This window comes from Hyperolius riggenbachi, chromosome 8 (genome assembly GCF_040937935.1).
Source record: "Hyperolius riggenbachi isolate aHypRig1 chromosome 8, aHypRig1.pri, whole genome shotgun sequence".
Lineage (NCBI taxonomy): Eukaryota > Metazoa > Chordata > Amphibia > Anura > Hyperoliidae > Hyperolius > Hyperolius riggenbachi.
Genome location: NC_090653.1, coordinates 236,190,676 through 236,208,738, shown reverse-complemented (window position 1 = coordinate 236,208,738; position 18,063 = coordinate 236,190,676). Strand labels below are relative to the sequence as shown.

At 45.9% G+C, this 18,063-nt stretch overlaps 1 protein-coding gene across 1 annotated transcript; it reads right to left on the bottom strand.

Annotated features, from left to right (window-relative positions):
* Nucleotides 1-1,162: 1,162 nt before the first annotated feature.
* Nucleotides 1,163-16,791, bottom strand: HSD17B10 (hydroxysteroid 17-beta dehydrogenase 10). The gene is made up of 6 exons (XM_068249782.1): nucleotides 16,706-16,791; nucleotides 10,859-11,023; nucleotides 9,495-9,659; nucleotides 6,056-6,184; nucleotides 5,117-5,225; nucleotides 1,163-1,635 (listed from the first exon to the last, which is right to left on the bottom strand). The coding sequence occupies exons 1-6, from the start codon at nucleotides 16,727-16,729 to the stop codon at nucleotides 1,445-1,447; spliced, it is 783 nt and encodes a 260-aa protein (XP_068105883.1). The 5' UTR covers nucleotides 16,730-16,791; the 3' UTR covers nucleotides 1,163-1,444.
* Between the last annotated feature and the right edge of the window lie 1,272 nt (nucleotides 16,792-18,063).

Genomic DNA, 18,063 nt, shown 5'->3' with positions numbered 1-18,063 from the left:
TGCAGCGGGCAATTTTACATACCTCCCGGGGATCCCGACGTCGGCCGGCATTCTTCCTCCTCTCGTCCGGGGCTCTGCTTCCTCCTGGTGAGATCGCCAGCTGTCGTCATGCCGACAGCCATCAATTTTACTTTAGCGTTGCAGCACCACCCGAAGGATGGAGGCATAACTGCAGCGTTGGAGCCAGGGAGGTTAGTGATTGTAAAAAACTGCTGCAGATCTCCTGGCAGCATGACTTTTTCCAGGTTTTAGTGTCTGAAAGGGTGCAAAAAAATTGCACCGTTTTTAGACCCCAAAATCTGGAAAGAATCATAACGCCAAGGGGGGGGGGGAGGGTTAAGGCTTATTTCGCACTACCCCATCTGTTGTGTCGTGGCACAGCGGACAATATAATCACATCAAAAGGCAATACAATTATATTTCAATGGGGGCCTTCACACCTGTTACTTCTGCTGTGCGACGATTAACGATGGGATAATGCACAGCCAGCAGCATTACCAGGTGACGCGTGCAGTGCAAGCATAGTCTATGGACTGCATACTGCACTGCTACACTGAAACTTTACATCACCGTTGTGCTCCTATTTTTCAGGATGTGCAAGGAGCCTAAACCTGCTGCTTTATAGCACAGCTATACCTTACAGGTTTTCACCATTTCAGCCTTTAACAGTGCAATGTATGCGCTTCTCATGACTTTTTTTGTTGAGGACAACCACCAGGATATTTTTCTATGTCTTTGCTGTGCAACACTGACATCAAGTGACCAAGCATAGAACTGCAATTTCCCGTGCTGTGACTTTTGGAGGGCAATTTACTTCTACAGCTAGCTAACAGTGTATACTGTACATAGCAGAGGTCCAGAATGAAAGAAACGGTGACATCTTGTGGTCGGATACACAAATGCAATTTACCTAAACTATACTATAAAGAGAACCTGAGCTGGTACCCAATTAAATTAAAAAAAAAAAAAACACACACTACTACCTGATCTGGGGGGCTAGCCAGATCAGGTAGATTCCATGTTAGCCACTCCCCACTGTAGAATACTTTCTTCGCATAACTATTCCAGAGGCTTAGCACGTTCTTCTCCCACAACAACTTCACCTCAGATAATCCTAATGATATAGCTGCATTCCGTAAATAAACTCCAGTCAGCCACAAACTTTAGATAAACTTTTCTTTTTAGGCAAAAGTTGTTAACCTGCAAACCATAAATTCTATTGATTTTCTGTAACAATCAGTTTAGGATTTGTTTGTGTTTTATAAAATCAGTCTAATCCACATTCCTGGGCAGATTTCTGGGTACATTCCTGGCAGGCGTCTCTGCCGATAACAGGATAACAGTCACACTGGACAATCTGTTGCTGCTCCTCGTCTACCCCAGCAATGATGCCGTAAGGCATAGACGGAGGGGCGTGGTGGTCTCCTGCACTGCGATTACTGCACTAAGGCTGCATACGAAGTGCACCATCAAGACGAATGACTTCTCCATTCAGCATGGGGTTCTCCACGATGGACTGTACCAAGTGAGCATACTCGTCAGGGTCACCCAGCCTGCTGGGGAATGGTACCTGCTTGGCCAGGAACTCTCTCGCCTTCTCAGGGAGTCCCATCAGGAGGGGAGTTGCAAATAAACCTGAAAAAAAAATGGAAGAATACCTCACTTTAAAAAAAAAAAAATAATAATCCAAAATTGGTTCCTAAATACCAGTGATGGCTAACCTTGGCACTCCAGCTGTGACAAAACTACGAATCCCATCATGCCTCTTCCTCCCCGAGTTATGCTTAGAGCTGTCAGAGTAATGCAATGCCTCATGGGACTTGTAGTTCCACCACAGCTGGAGTGCCATGGTTAGCCATCACTGCTATATATACATATTTAACCACACAAAAGGATAACAGCATCTGTTAAAATCCAGCCTTGATGGCGATCTGAACTGAAAGGGTTAAAGGACATCTGAAGTGATAGGAATATCGAGGCTGCTATATTTATTTCCTATTAAACAATACCAGATGCCTGGAATCCTGCTGATCTTTCATGCATCAGTGGTGTCTGTCGCTCCTACCTGAAACAAGCATGTGGCAAATCTAGCCAGACTTCAGTCAGAGCACCGATTTGTATGCTTGTTCAGTGGCTATGGATAAAAGCATTAGCAATACTAAATAAATAAATAAATCACAAGGAAATTCAATAGTACCGTACCTGTAATGTGATTCTTGCGTGCGCCTATAGACTTCAAAGGACCCTAAGGTGACAGACATATGGAGGCTGCCATATTCATTTCCTTTTAACTGCTTGCCGACCGTCTCACGCCAATTGGCATGAATGCCGCGGCTCCCCCAGGACCGTGTAACGCCAATTGGCGTTAAGTTCCCAGGGGGTGGGGGGAGTTTGGGGGTGGGGGGGGGGGCGGAGATTGCAGGGGATTGTGCGCAAATCCCTGCTAACAGACTGTTACACGGTGAAACGGCTGTCTATTTACATTGTACAGTGCTGTATTGGGGACAGCAGTGACACTCGGCTGTCCCTCTGGGATGCTCAGAGAGCGGTCGGCTCTCATAGGCCATAGGGAAGGGAGGGAGGGGAGAATTAACTTATTTTTTTTTTTTAAATCAATAAATAAAAGCAAAAAAACATTACAGCAGTGATCAGAGCCCACCAACAGAAAGCTCTGTTGGTGGGCAAAATAAAAAGGGGGGGCTGGGAGGGGGAGGGTTTTCATTTGTGTGCCGAGTTGTACAGCCCTGCAGCGAGCCCTTAAAACTGCAGTGGCCTGAATTAAAAAAAAAAAAAATAGCCTGGTCACTAGGGGGGGTGTAAGCCTACGGTCCTTAAAAGGTTAAACAATAGTTGCCAGTCCTACTGATCTTTAATGCATCAGTAGTGTCTGAAAAAGGAATGCAGCAAATGCCAGACTTCAATCAGAGATCCTGATCTGCATGTTTATACAGGGTCTATGGCTATAAGGGAATCAATATCAGCAAGGTAGTCAGGCAATGTGAATTAGTATAAAAAAAAAAAAAAATTATAGCATGCCACATGCCTCCCACCTCGGGTTCCCTTTCAACCTAAACGCAGCTAAAATGCCGCATGCAATCCATTTGCATTTAGGTTGAATCGCCGCAGTGGGCCAGGGCACTTTAATTACATTTATAAGCACGGCGCCATTGTGATTCCCAAAGCATGGGAAAAATCACATCTGATTTTAGGATCGGAACGCAGCCAGTGGAAAAGGGCTCTTAGGTGCCCATAACCTTGTCCCTGGTTCCTTAATACCCATGACCACTGGTCAAAGAACAGAAAGCTATCCACTGCATATTGGCAACACCCCCCCTGTCCAATATAACCTGACATTTTAGATATGCTCTGAACCAATCATCCAGTGAGCAGAATTTGGCTGTGTCCAAAATTGCTCAGCTCATTATACTTCCTCTTTAGGAACACACAGTTGTTTAGCTGCCCAATATATCACAACCAATGACAGTTGCCATTGTAACATGATAACCAGTGTTATTCACTTCACCCAACATTGGTTTTTAACATTAAAGTGAAGCAGAGGTGAAGCACCCTCATGTATTTCATCATATATATCAGTGGGAACATTAGAGAAAACGCCTACCCTGCTCTGTTTCTTCCTTTACTGCTCAGCCTGCTTGTTATCAGCCCTGATAAAATCCCCAACTGAGCATTCAGTCTGGCTTTGCTCAGAAATCATTATAGCTGAGGCTGTCTTCTCTGATGTCTTTTCAAGCCCAAGCCTGCCCCCTTCTGGCTCTGCTTTCCTGTTCTGTATATTTGCAGCATCACAGAGAGCTGTGATGAGATGGGAGGAGCTGCTAATGTAAGGGTATATTGAAAAACTTTTTTTTTTTCTTTATTCCATATTTGTTAGTCATAAGATGTTTTTAGCAATGGTGATTTAATTTTGCACAAAGCCCACTAAATAATATGATTTTCTGATGAACTGTGTTTTGCGACGAGTTTTAGTTACAATTAAAAAAAAAAAAATAGTATAGTATTTATTTAGTAAAATCTTTCAGGGGATGTGTTTATTTTGTGCCAAATCGTTCATCTCTGGTTTTCTTTAAGACTAATAGTTGCAAGTATATTCTGCTTTAACAACTTCAGGACCAGAGGTTTACACCCCCTAGTGATCAGGCCATTTTTTTTATAATTCAGCACTTCAAATCTTTAACGGTTTATTCCTCGGTCATACAACTTAGCACCCAAATGAATTTTACCTCCTTTTCTTCTCACAAATAGAGCTTACTTTTGGTGTGATTTGATTGCTGCTGCTATTTTTAGATTTTATTATGTTAATAATAAATACATACAGATTAGTTAATTGGCTTTCCCTTTAATTGGCTCTAGACTCTGATATACACACACACACAGTAGGAATTAGACTGTGAGCCCCTCCAAGGGACAGTTAAAGGACAACTGAAGTGAGAAGGATATGGAGGCTGCCATATTTACTTCCTTTTAAGCAACACCAGTTGCGTGGCAGCCCTGCTGATCCTCTGCCTCTCATACTTTTAGACCCTGAACAAGCATGCAGCAGATCAGGTGTTTCTGACATTATTGTCGGATCTGACAAAATTAGCTGCATGCTTGTTTCTCTTGTTTCTAGTGTGACAAAGACAGAAGGAAGGGAGCACCGTTCCAACAAGTGAATGCAGCGTGCCAAGGTCTCTCCCCAGGACTGGTGTGATTCAGACACTACTGAGCTAAATGGATCAGCAAGACTGCCAGGCAAATGGTATTGTCTAATAGGAAGTAAATATGGCAGCCTCCATGTTCTTCTAACTTCAGTTGTCCTTCAAACTGCACTTATGTCCCTCGCTTTGGGTATCCTATAAGAAGACACTGCTGTACACTTTGCAGTGCGTTTGGTGGAGGAATTTTGCAGCACATCAAATTAGACCTTACAAGTCCTGGCAGTGTTGGACAACTTGGAATTGGATAACGGGTCTCAAACCAACCAACCAACCAACCAACCAACGACCCCAGCTATGTGTGTATAACTTTTGCATTCGGAATGCAAGGATGCATCAGTTTTTAAGAAAACCAGATTTATATATGCATTTAAAAAAAAAAATGAAAACTAAAGCCATACCAGGAGCGATAGTTACAACTCGAATTCCAAGTGGAGCCAGATCGCGCGAGATGGGCAGCGTCATTCCTACGATTCCTCCTTTGGAGGCAGAGTATGCAGCTTGGCCAACCTGTAACACAACAATAAAAAGTACTATAACACTATGGCCTTGCTTCATTAAGGGTATCGCGCTGAAACATCGCAAGTTGAAACTTCTTACACGCTTTACTGAAATTAATGCAACTTAATTATGCCGCAGGCACGCCACGTGCGTTACTAGCATTGTAGTGTGCGCTCCTTAACAACGACCGATCCTTGTAAAGGCCACACGATAGTGACGTATTGCTACCGTGATGCTTTACTAATGCGGCTGTTACTACATTAACTGTTCAAGTGTGTTCATACATCCAATTTTACCAACTCCATCTAGTATGAGGACCAACAGATTTTGAACAGAGCAGGAGGGCACTCATACTACATGGGAGGTGATAAAATTGGCCATTTAAAGTTAGATGTGTGTACAGTATGCACTAGCTTTGGTGTTTAATTCAGAATACTGACAAACACCACACTTCAGTACTGAACAAGCAGACAGGGTCAGGGGGAGGGCACTACTTGCACATCATGGCACGTTTCACATGACCGTTAAGTGCAAGAAGTGACCTCTCCCTGACCCTGTCTGCTTGTTCGATGCTGAAGTGTGGTGCTCGGCAGTATTCAGGCATTCTGAATTTGTTATGCCAAATTTGAACTAGAATGCACCCTAAGTGGAGCTTTAGATCACACTTCAGGGTATTTAGGATCAACACACTGATCTCTTTCATAAATGACAAGTAGGCATTTTAGAATAATGGTGATTTTAAAGGAGCAATCTAGTTTCGAAGACTGGGGAACCCAAAACAAGTAATCTAAATCACATTGGTATATTTTGCACAAATCCCCCTCCCCCTGAATTCTGACCTGCCCATCAAAGGCTGCCACACTGGCGGTGTTTACTATGACTCCTCTGTGGCCATCCTTGTCCGGCTCATTCTTCATCATCTCTCCTGTGGCCAGCCGGATGACGTTAAAGGTTCCCGCAATGTTCACCTGGGGGATGAATAAGAAGTCAGAGTATAAGTCAAGGTGCAGAGCGGCATCATTCAACTTTTGGGCAGGATTTGCCCAGCTCCTTTTCTCCGGTAATTCTCCAGCAATTTCCTGTCTCTACCAGAAGTCTGAAATCACAAACACTGGTTTGCATGACAGCCGGGGGTCCTGGACTCTCTCGCTGGCCGGGGCCCCCACACCACCATGTGATACCCAGAGGAAAGTGCAGGCGAGCCCTGGACCTCTCACCACCAGGGAATTCATCCCCACCACCTCTGAACTGAATGCTAACTGCAACACACACACACACACCACACACACACACACACAATTGATTACTCCCAGCTAAAGCAATTTCCTACCTTTATTTGGTCAGCAGGCGCCAGTCAGCCAATCAGGTGCACTGTTATGCACCCTTTGCCTGCCGTACCAAATCTAGCAGGAATTGCATAAATTAGGTAGCATTCAGCTGGGAGACTTCAGTTGGACGTAAGCATAGATTACATCGCTAGCAGGGACGCCCCGTGCAGGCAGGTCTCCCACACGGTCTCCTCCCTAACCACTCACCTGTCAACCAAGCGGTTGATTTTAAATTTCTTTCTTGCAACTTCCATGATGCGTTTGACAGGTGAGTGGTTAGGAAGGGGACCGTGTGGGAGACCTGAGCAGCATAGAGCGTGTGGCTGTCAGGAAGAGGAACCTGAAGCAGCGCTGGAGTAGGCATATTAAACTGCTCCACTAGGCTACTCTGCAGAAAAGGGAGGAGCACCTCCTTAACCCCCCCCCCCCCCCAATATAGTTAACCCCCTTGGCGGTACGCAGTTTGAGGCCACGTCCGCCAGGAGGTTTTTTTGCCCCCAAATTTATTTTTTTTTAAACGCTTTAGCTAGCATTTCGCTAGCTAAGCGTGTGTAGAAGGTTGCTCCGGTCCCCCCCATGCCCGCCGATCGCCGCCGGCTATACATACCTCGCCACGATCCCACGAAAAGCGCAGTTTCCCGATCGGCTTCCGGCATTGCTATGGCGACGATCGGAGATGACGTCATGACATCAGCCGCAATCCCGATCGCCGTCCTCGGCAAACCATGGAGCCGATTGGACGGCTGCGCCGGCGTGAGAATGCTGGGGGTACGTATACCGGAAGTAATTGCGAAGCGATCGCGGGGGACCGGAGCAGCTGCTTAGCTAGCGAACCGCTAGCTAAAGCGTTTTGCACCAGTTTTTTTTTTCTAAAGTCCTGGGGCCATGTGATCCTCCGCGGCGGCTACCCCATGTGTAGCACGAGGTTACTGCTGAGGAGGTTAAACCACTAGTTTGAGACTGTTCCAGATATGTTAAATTGGCCCATGACAAACTAGGTTTTAGATTTTGGCCCCTTATGTGATTGAGTTTGACACACCTGCCCTAAGGGCTCAGAACACAACGAAATGCCACAAACCGAAGCCAATCGCTTTTCTGCTTGGTAGCAGAAAAGAGCTTAGCATCAGTTAAATGCTGCCAGTCACCTGTGTAAACCAAGCCTAAATGTAATACCCGTTAGCTCCTGGGAGAGTACATCATGCTAGGGGGATTACATCATGCAAGGGAGATTACATCATGCAAGGGAGATTTACCAGCCCCTAATTTAACAGCAAAATCCAAACAAAGGTCACTTAACCAAGTGCACATCTCCAATCTTTACTGCTTTAAATCACATTTATAGTGGCAATACAGACAAAAACAAAGGTTCGGGCCCTTTGTCAAATGCCAAATGGAGGCACTACACCACATGGAGGTAGATGACAAAGGGCGTAGGCCCAAAACATTGTGCGTTTTTGTGTCTGTATTGCCATTATACACATGCCTGAAATAAAGTAGTGAAGTTTGTGCATGTACTCACCTACTGTGCCAAACTGTAAATCCAAACCTCCCTTCAGTGACATTTAAGAGTTAAAGTGGACCTGTACTCAGAACTTCCCCTCTGCTCTAAAAGATTAGCAACAGCAAAATAACCTATAAAGAACAACATTTCTTTGTTGCAGCTGATACAAATCATGCTATAAATCTGCAGTGTGTCTACTTCCTGCTTTCATAAATGCAGACATAGGGCTAACATCCTGTGTTTGTGTTTACAAATTAGCTGCTCGGCCGTGGCAGCCAGCTGACACAGCTAAGAGATAAAATTACAGTTGTGATTAGTCATAGATGAGGGGGAAGACGGGCTAAACTCTCTAAATACATACTGGGTGCATTTCTATATGTTTTCCTTCTGTCCTGTTCAAGAGTTCAGGTCAACTTTAAATGAGCCACATAGAAAGCAATAGATATCTGACAGGAACTGAAAACCTTCCTCACTATTTATTACTGTCTATTGTCTTTAGCAAGATTTCTCCTCATGCTCTACTCTTAGTAAAAGGCATAGCTATGAATCTGCCGCTGGGAGATTTGGGCACAGGATAAAGCAGATATACGGCTTACCTTGTTCCTGCACAAGTTCCGGCAGCGTTAATTACTATTCCCCCTCCAGGCTGCCAAGGATAGTGGGGAAATGATGTAAAGTTGACTTCCAGCTATTGCTGGCAGTGAATTACATTTTTTTAACCCTCCTGGCGGTCTAATAAAAACCGCCAGGGGGCAGCGCAGTAGTTTTTTTTTACATTTTTTTTTTTAAATCATGTAGCAAGCGCAGGGCTCGCTACATGATAGCCGCTGTGCAGCGGCATCCCCCCCCACCCGCTTCAATCGCCTCCGGCGATCTCAGATCAGGAAATCCCGTTCAAAGAACAGAACGGGCTTTCCTGGAGGGCTTCCCCCATCGCCATGGCAACAGGCGGGATGATGTCACCGACGTCATTGGGAGTCCCGATCCACCCCTCAGGCAGCGCACGGGGTCTGGGGGGGGGGGGCAGAGCCGGCGCGGCGAGCGGCGGCTAATCGGCGCGAGCGGAGTACAAAAAAGTGCAAAAAAACAAATTATGCAAATCGGCCCAGCAGGACCTGAGAAAACCTCCTGCGCGGCTTACCCCCGCCAGGAAGGTTAAAGTAATTTGAGCTCCGTCTTTTGACGGCGCCCAAGTTACTCAGTAAACGCAGCTATAGCTGTAATTCCTATTGCGGCCTATGGTGGCGCCGGCTGCACCCAAAATCTCCTGGGCGTTTTTAACAGCGATCGTAGTAAAATGTGTGGCAGGAACAAGATGCAAGTAAAACTACACCCAATGGGACCCTTAACAGCAATACAAATCTGACAGGAACTGTTGCCATTCCTGTTTGTGAGGCTCTGTACGATTCATGTTGGACAAGTACAGTAACAGAGGCGTTAGTAACTCACAGTGATGACTTTCTGGAAATCTTCCAGGCTGTGGGGCTTCTGCTTGCTCTTATTGAATGTCTTTATGGCAACAGCGATTCCGGCGCAGTTCACCACAGCATGCACGCCGCCGAACTTGGAGCGTGCCATTTCCAGCGCATTGTTCACATCAGACTCCGAGGTCACCTGTAGTCAACAGAGAGAAGGTTAATCTAATGGAAGTGCACAAAGCACCACTTTGTGGACAAGGAACACTCCAGCATAAAAAGCAAGCTGTTAAAATATGACAGAATCGACAGGTTTTGGACTAGTTCATCTCCTCATGGGGAATTCTCAGGGTTTTCTTTGTTTTCAGAAGCAGAGGTAACCTAATCCAATACAAATAAAACTTATTTTATAACAGTTGTTTTGTGGCCAGAACAAATAAGCATTATTATTCATTAATTGCTTCCGGACCGGGTTAATTGAAATCTACACCCTGTTTGTTCCTGCCAGATTGTAGATTTCAATTACTGCCAATCGCGCCTGTCTGTATGACACCAGAGCTCTGTGAGCCGGTCAGAAGCGGATTTCATTGGCTTCTGACCATGTGATCACTGTTAGCTAATCACACTGGCTCACAGAGATCACAGAGTTAGTAGCCAAAGAAACTGACTGTCTCACGGAACTCTGCTGTCATAGTGACAGCAGAGCGAGTGGGCTTCAGCTACGGGAGAGCGGCGCGAACGGCGAGAAAGACAGGTTCGTTCCACATGTCTGTGGAGAAGTCTCTGGTCCTTAAAGTGAACCTCAGCCCCCTGCAGCTGACCGGTGCCCTCGCAGCCTCGCTCCGATCCTCCTGGACCCGCCGGCGGCCACTTCCGGTTTCACCGTCACCGGCCGTCAGGCTGGGAACACGAGTGATTCTTCGCGTTCCCAGCTACAATAGCACCTCCTATACTGTTATTGCGGCAAAGAATCGCTCGCGTTCCCAGCCTGACGGCCGGTGACGGCGAAACTGGAAGTGGCTGCCGGCGGGGACAGGAAGATCGGAGAGACACGGCGAGGGCACCGATCAGCTGCAGGGGGCTGAGGGAAGCCCCAGGTGAGTAAACTCATTTTTTTATCTGACTTAAGGTTACCTTTAAAGAGGAATTGTCGCGAAAATCGTAAAAATTTAAAACACATACAAATAAGAAGTACATTTCTTTCAGAGTAAAATGAGCCATACATTACTTTTCTCCTATGTTGCTGTCACTTATAATAGGTAGTGGAAATCTGACATTACCGACAGGTTTTGGGTTAGTCCATCTCTTCATGGGGGACCATGGCCTTTATTCTTTATAAAGACGTTCCCTGAAAAAGATTTATACACTTAAGCTGTAAGGCCGTATTCATATACTCACATCAGTGGGAGCAAAGGCACATTTGTCTCCAAGAGAATTGGCCACCTTTTCACCATCGGAGCTTGGCAGATCCAAAATGACGGCACTGGCTCCCTGACGCACAAACCGCTCCACTGTGGCCCGGCCTAGGCCAGAGGCTCCGCCAGTGACAATGCCAACCAGGCCCTGGAAGAAAAAATAGCCATACAAACTTTTGACTTATCAATCCAAGTGCATCTCCAGTGAAAAGCTACATCCTTCTGCAGAAAGTACTTATGTATGTAAAGCAAAGCATGCATGTGCTATTATTAGGAATACAGCACTAGTCATTCCAATCCACTTGCTTCTATAGCCTGATACTTCTAGCTAGCCAAACGATTGTTCCAGGCCCACACAGTTCAACTGAGCTGATGCTCTGCCCTCTCCTGCCCATGAAACTGGCCAACACTGCAACAGAGCCTTCCCGGTCCTCTATCTACATGCCCTCATTCCACCGTTGTCCCTGTTTGAATTTCCATGCCTCTGGGACTCCTCGGCAGGCTGAAGCAGCCGTGTTCCGAGCACTTCTAAAGACTGGTGCGTCTGTAGTACTCCGAAGGCTCTATGGCAGAGGTGTCCAAACTTTTTAGGACAAGGGCCATATTGCCTTTCTTGAGAGTGCTAGGGTACCAAACTAGCAAAATTACATTTCTCACTGCTGTTAGGTACACTATGCCTGTGACAATGGTCTCTATTCACAAAACTTCTCATAAATTATTTATTTTATAAAAAATAACCTTTCAGCACATTTACAAACAAAATAATTACTCAAACTAAGTTGCTCCTGATTAATTTCATTTCAATATTACTTTTCTGACCTTAAACAGAACCAGAGATAAAGCACCCTTGTGTATTTTACCATATAGATCAATGGAAACATGACAGTAAACACCTCCTCTGCTCTTTGTTTAATTTTTCACTGCTCAGTCCTCTTGTTATCATCTGATTATGATTTATAATGATTATAGCTGAGTCAGTCTTCTGTGATGTCTTTTCAAGCCCAAGCCCACCCCCTCCTGGCTCTGATTTCCTGCTAAGAGTATACATAGCAGGAAAGCAGAGCCAGGAGGGGGCAGGCTTGGGCTTGAAAATACATCACAGAAGACTGACTCAGCTATAATCATTACAGGGCAAAGCTAGACTGAATGCTCAGTCAGAGATTTTATCAGAGCTGATAAGAAGACTGAGCAGTGAAAAATTAAACCAAGAGCAGAGTAGGTGTTTACTGTCATATTCCCATAGATATATATGGTAAAATACATGAGGGTGCTTTGTCTCTGGTTCTCTTCAAGGGGAACCTAAACAGAGTGATATGGATTTTTCCTTTTAAAATATACCAGTTGCCTGACTCTCCTGCTGATCCTGTCCCTCTAATACTTTCAGCCACAGCCCCTTAACAAGCATGCAGATCAGGTGCTCTGACTGAAGTCAGACTGGATTAGATGCATGCTTAGTGGGATGTGGGTGTCAAAAAACACCCTCCAGTGAAAACTACAGGAGACAAAAGCGGGAGCCCAATGGTGTACTGTAGTATGTCAACAGCAATTGAACGTAAAAAAGTAAGACACTACTCACAAAGGTGGGTTGCAGAGGGGCAACCGACCACAGGAAGCAGGTGGAGACAACAAACCCGACTCTACTCGGGGTGGTCCCTAGGGGCCTGGATGCGGTCGCTTTCCTTGGTAAAAGTAAGGGGACAGATGTCCACCGTGGTCAAAGCCACAAAGCCAGGAGGTGAGGTAAGGGGGTATGGTAGCACAATAAGGGTGTAAGAGGCACCCTGGTGTAATATAAAAGCATCTAAAAGCAGTTTAAAACGGGAAATAAATATGAGGTAGCTTACCTCAATAACGAAAAATCTTTGTGTTTGACCACTTTGTCCTCCTTGACGTAGTTCTACGTCAAAGAGGACATGTGCACACCCGCGGCCGATCGTGCGCGTGCACGCGCACTCCCGCCCGCGGATGGTTAGCCCAGGAATCAATGAATCGGGCCATGGTGCCCGATCACTGATTCCTCTCCCCCGCAGAAAAAGCGACAGCTTCTTTCGGAAGCTTCGCTTTTTCTGCCTACTATGTCCCTCTAAGCGTACATTGTACATTGTACGCTTAGAGTGACGTCATGTAAACAAACTAAAAGTAAAACTACATCTAAATGTAAAATACACATATATTTACCCACATCAAATCCCATTTACATCCCACCCTCCCAAAAATACCCACATAAAATGTTTAATAATAAAAAAAACAACATTACAATAAAAAAATAAATCAACACAAATATTTACCCAGGGTCTAAACTTTTTAAATATCTATGTAAAGATGAAATATTTCTATATTTTTTTATTTTTTTTAATAAGCTTGTAAATCGTGATGGATGCAAAACGGAAAAAATGCTCTTTTATTTCCAAATAAAATATTGTCACCATACATTGTGATAGGGACATAATTTAAACGGTGAAATAACCGGGTCAAATGGGCAAATACAATACGTGGGTTTTAATTATGGAGGCATGTATTATTTTAAAACTATAATGGCCGAAAACTGAGAAATAATGAATTTTTTCATTTTTTTTCTTATTCTTACTGTTAAAATGCATTTACAGTAAGGTAGCTCTTAGCAAAATGTACCACCCAAAGAAAGCCTAATTGGTGGCGGAAAAAACAAGATATAGATCAGTTCATTGTGATAAGTAGTGATAACGTTATAGGCTAATGAACGGGAGGTGAACATTGCTCGGATGCATAAAGTGAAAACGACCAAGGGCTTAACCACCATGACCGCTGCAGTGGATTGCTCAGGCCCTGGTGGGTGGATTTTAATAATTTAAATATATTTTTGCTCTTTGGGAGAGGGCTCATCGCAGGGCTGTGGAGTCGGTACAAAAATCATCTGACTCTCAGGCCTTGTTCACATCTAAAAATGAAATCGCAAACGCAAGTGCTTTGTGATTTTGTGCGCCTTTTCTAAGCACATCCCGGCGCTTGCCTGTGTGCTGCGTTTTTTAAAGCGGTTTTGCACAGCGATTTTTTAATTCACTCCATGATGCAAGTCAGGAAGTTAACTCTTTGACCCGGAAAAGAATAGATACAATGTGTTTAGTCTTAAAATTGTGAACGCAATTGCCGCTTAAAGGGAAGGTTCAGGGAGGGTGGGGAAAAAATAAAAATCAATTTCCACTTACCTGGGGCTTCCTCCAGCCCATGGCAGGCAGGAGGTGCCCTCGCCGCCGCTCCGCAGGCTCCCGGTGGTCTCCGGTGGCGCGCCCGACCTGGCCAGGCCGGCTGCCAGGTCGGGCTCTTCTGCGCTCCAAGTCCTTGTACTTCTGCGTCCCACGCCGGCGCTCTGACGTCATCGGACGTCCTCCGGGCTGTACTGCGCATGCGCAGTAGTTCTGCACATGCGCAGTACAGCCCGGAGGACGTCCGATGACGTCAGAGCGCCGGCGTGGGACGCAGAAGTACAAGGACTTGGAGCGCAGAAGAGCCCGACCTGGCAGCCGGCCTGGCCAGGTCGGGCGCGCCACCGGAGACCACCGGGAGCCTGCGGAGCGGCGGCGAGGGCACCTCCTGCCTGCCACGGGCTGGAGGAAGCCCCAGGTAAGTGGAAATTGATTTTTATTTTTTCCCCACCCTCCCTGAACCTTCCCTTTAAAGAGAACCCGAGGTGGGATTTAATTATGTTACTGGGGCACAGAGGCTGGTTGTGCACACTAAGATCAGCCTCCGTTGCCCCATGGTGTGCCTCCAGGACCCCCCTGCGCGCCGTTATCCCCTCCGCAGTGCTAGCGACACGCAGCGTGTCGCCAGCACAATGTTTACCTAAGCGCTGTCTGTCAGCGCCGCTCCCCCGCATCGGCGCTACCCGCCGGTGTCCCTTCCCTCCCGCTGATAGGAGGGAAGTGACGCGGACGGGTATCGCCGATGCGGAGGAGCGGCGCTGACAGACAGCTGTGAGCGTTTAGTGCTCTTCCTATACCTTCCATTAGACCAAGAATCGCCCCAAAAATGGTACAAGCACTGCTTTGTGAAGCGCAAAGCACACGAAACGGACTGATGTGAACCTTCTCATAGAGATTTGTTACACAAGCGTTTTGTGGGCGATTTTGAAAATCGCCTGCGCTTGAGAAAAGGCCGAAAACGCCCTAGATGTGAACGAGCCCTGACTACTCCGTTTATGAAACCACCGCCTCCAGGTACCCAAAATTACTTAGACTCCAACTCCATAGTCTAATTTTTACAAAGGCTATGGATTTGGTTAAAAAAAAAAAAAAAAATCATCCGACTCCTCCGTTTATGAAACCACTGACTTCGACTCCAGGTACCCAAAATTGCTCCAACTCCACAGCCCTGGAATCATGCCCATTATGTCAAAACCGTTCCATTGTAAATAAACATATACTGTGTGCAGTTAGCAAAGTGGCAGCTGTCAATCAGTGGCTGTTACTGCTGCCGGCCCCTGAATGCAGCACCACAGCTACGGCTTGCGCCCAGCATGGAATTAACAATTGTTGAGAGCTTTCAGGGCTACCAGAGATGTCTTGCTGGGCCACATTTGACCCCTGGGCAGGACTTTAGACATGCCTGCTCTATGGGGTCCAGAGCCTTCCCTCTACAAAAGTATTTTTTTTCAGGTTTACTTTAACCTTGTTATTTTTAACAAGGTTTAGCTTTCAGGAGTACCACTTCCCTTCACTACACTCCTGCACATACTTTCAAAGAACATAAAAACTATTTTTTGCCACTTAACCTGAGGATGTCAGTTTAACCTTCTCAGTCACTATCACCCCAAATGTATTCCTTAAAATCTGCTGTCACTGTACAAGTCACAAAAATGCCAGTCACATAGCCATGTGCTTGTTAGAATTATTTAGGGCCGGATTTCTGAAAGGTCACAAAGGCCAAGGCCTTTGGCGGCTGCTACCCAGCAGGCCACCTGGACATGGAAAAAGGGTTGCTGAATGTGAAAGAAAAGCCAACAATTGAAAAAAGGGAGGCTGCAAATGGGGAGCTACATTCAGAAAATGAGGAAAGATGCTGCTCAAGGAAGCTGCACATGAAATAGAGGGACTGCTGTACAGAGATGTAACACATGGTAGAGGGGGCTGCACATGGAATGGGAAGGGGGCTGCTGCTCATGGAGTGGAAGCAACAAGAAAGGTGGCCTAGGAGTGGAAAAAGTCTAAATCTAGACTTTTATTTTATTATGAAACTTTATAAAGTGCTAATATTTTGTTGTACAATAGATAGCGACGGTATACAGACGGTGGATCAACAGAGCCCCATTGGTCTGTTGCAATCCAATTGGGAGCTGCCTATGCTTCTGCCGGGGCACCGATCTGTATACCAGCACTTGTCCCGTGCTGCGGCCCAGACGGGTAGCAACGCAAGCTGACCAGATGCACAACCGTGCGTATGCGACTGCGGTGCATGGACCACAGCATATCCTGTGCGGATACATGACTGTGCAGTGTGAACCCAGCCTAAATTCAGCTTGCTTGCCACTGTAATGTACAGTGCATGCATCTTGGAAATGGGCCAAACAAAAGATGCCAAAAAGTGCATTTGTTTGGCCCAACTGAAATCTGCATGCAAACCAAAATTGTATGTATCTTATGATGACCATCTCTAATGCTGGATGGCAGACAGAGGTCCATGTAACACGTTGCTCCCGGCTGGGGGGACACACTGCTGCTGCTTGTAGGCATGTCACATGACCAGCCTGCTGCGAGCATATAACACCCCCATCAGGCCAGTGCGAGTTCCGCCCGGGGATTGTGATAATGGCCCGGTAATAATTCTACTTCACCTCTCACCGATTCCAACTCACCTTCAAGCTCCGCAGATTCGCCATGATGCCCCAGAACCCGAAAGAAAAGTCACCCAATCACAGGCCTGACCATTCCGCGGCGGCCCAATCACAGGAGCGAACGTCACGGGGGTAAAGCCGGCTTCCAGCCAGTAAGAAGACGGGAGGATTATACCCGTCAGCCAATCGCAGCTCAGTCCTGTGAGGCTTAAAGGGGCAAGTCATACTGTCTGCCGACTTTTAAACTACACTTAAAGGGAACTCGCAGCCAAAGACGAAGAGGTACTGCGCGGAGCTCTCCGAGGTGCTGAATCCAGACAGACCCGCCTAGAGATCTTATTCTTCCCAAAGTGGTCTTGAATGGGGAATGATCAAGGAGATGATTATTATTATTATTATTATTTAGTACTTATATAGCGCGCATTTTCTGTAGCACTTTACAGAGTACATAGTCATGTCACTGCCTATCCCTCAGAGGATCTCACGCTCTAAGGGCTCCTTTAGACTATGCGCATATGCCATGCACATTTTGGCAGCGCGCATAGTGTGCGACATGCAAGAATGGTAGAAAAAGGGCATAGACAGCCCTTCTGCCGTTCCCATCATGTGCGATGTGCTATTGCACTGCTGCATGCATTTTCGAGTATCGCAGCGCAGATCCCATTCACTGTAGTGAATGGGATCTGCAGCGCGCAGATGGCGTGTGATCGTACACGTTGCATTCCGATCGCACAGCCATCTGCGCTGAATGATGTGAACAAAGCTTAAGCCCCACATAGTCATAGTGTAGTGTCTTACCATATTATTGTTATTTTTACAGCATTAACATAATCTGCTCATTTTACAGAGTACATAGTCATGTAAAAGCAAGAAGTTTTAAATCAGGATGATACCATTTATTGGCTAACTAAAAATGAATAAAAATAAGTAAGCTTTAGGCCTTGCATTCTTCGTCGGGCTTACATCCTGTTCGTTTCCTTAAAGGATCATCTCACAATCTAATACCTACTATAGTCATTTGTCCCTCATAGTATAGGGCCAATTTTAGGGGGAAACCAACTAATTTATAGGTATATTTTTGTTATGTAAGAGAAACTGGAGTGCCCAGAGGAAACCCACAGAGACACGGGGAGAACATACAGACTCTGTGGGATTCCAACTGGGGACGCCGTGCAGCAAGGCAAGGGTGCTAAAGAGATCCACATAATCCCAAATTAATGCAGAATTATGCAAATGTATGCAGCTAGAAAATGGACCAATTGAATCCAACACATTTTAAAGGTGCATGAAAAATGTGCATAGTTCTGCATCAAACAGCACAATTGTTGCCTCTTTAGTAGGATATAAAACGTAACTTTTAATAAATAAAGATATAAAAT

What these genes read in the sequence shown, in the direction of transcription:
- HSD17B10 (XM_068249782.1), bottom strand. Translation starts at nt 16,729, where the DNA reads ATGGCGAATCTGCGGAGCTTGAAG. An exon ending in CGAATCTGCGGAGCTTGAAG is followed by an intron (nt 11,024 to 16,705) that starts GTGAGTTGGAAT and finishes TTTTTCTTCCAG; the next exon opens with GGCCTGGTTGGCATTGTCAC. An exon ending in ATTTCCAGAAAGTCATCACT is followed by an intron (nt 6,185 to 9,494) that starts GTGAGTTACTAA and finishes TTCATCCCCCAG; the next exon opens with GTGAACATTGCGGGAACCTT.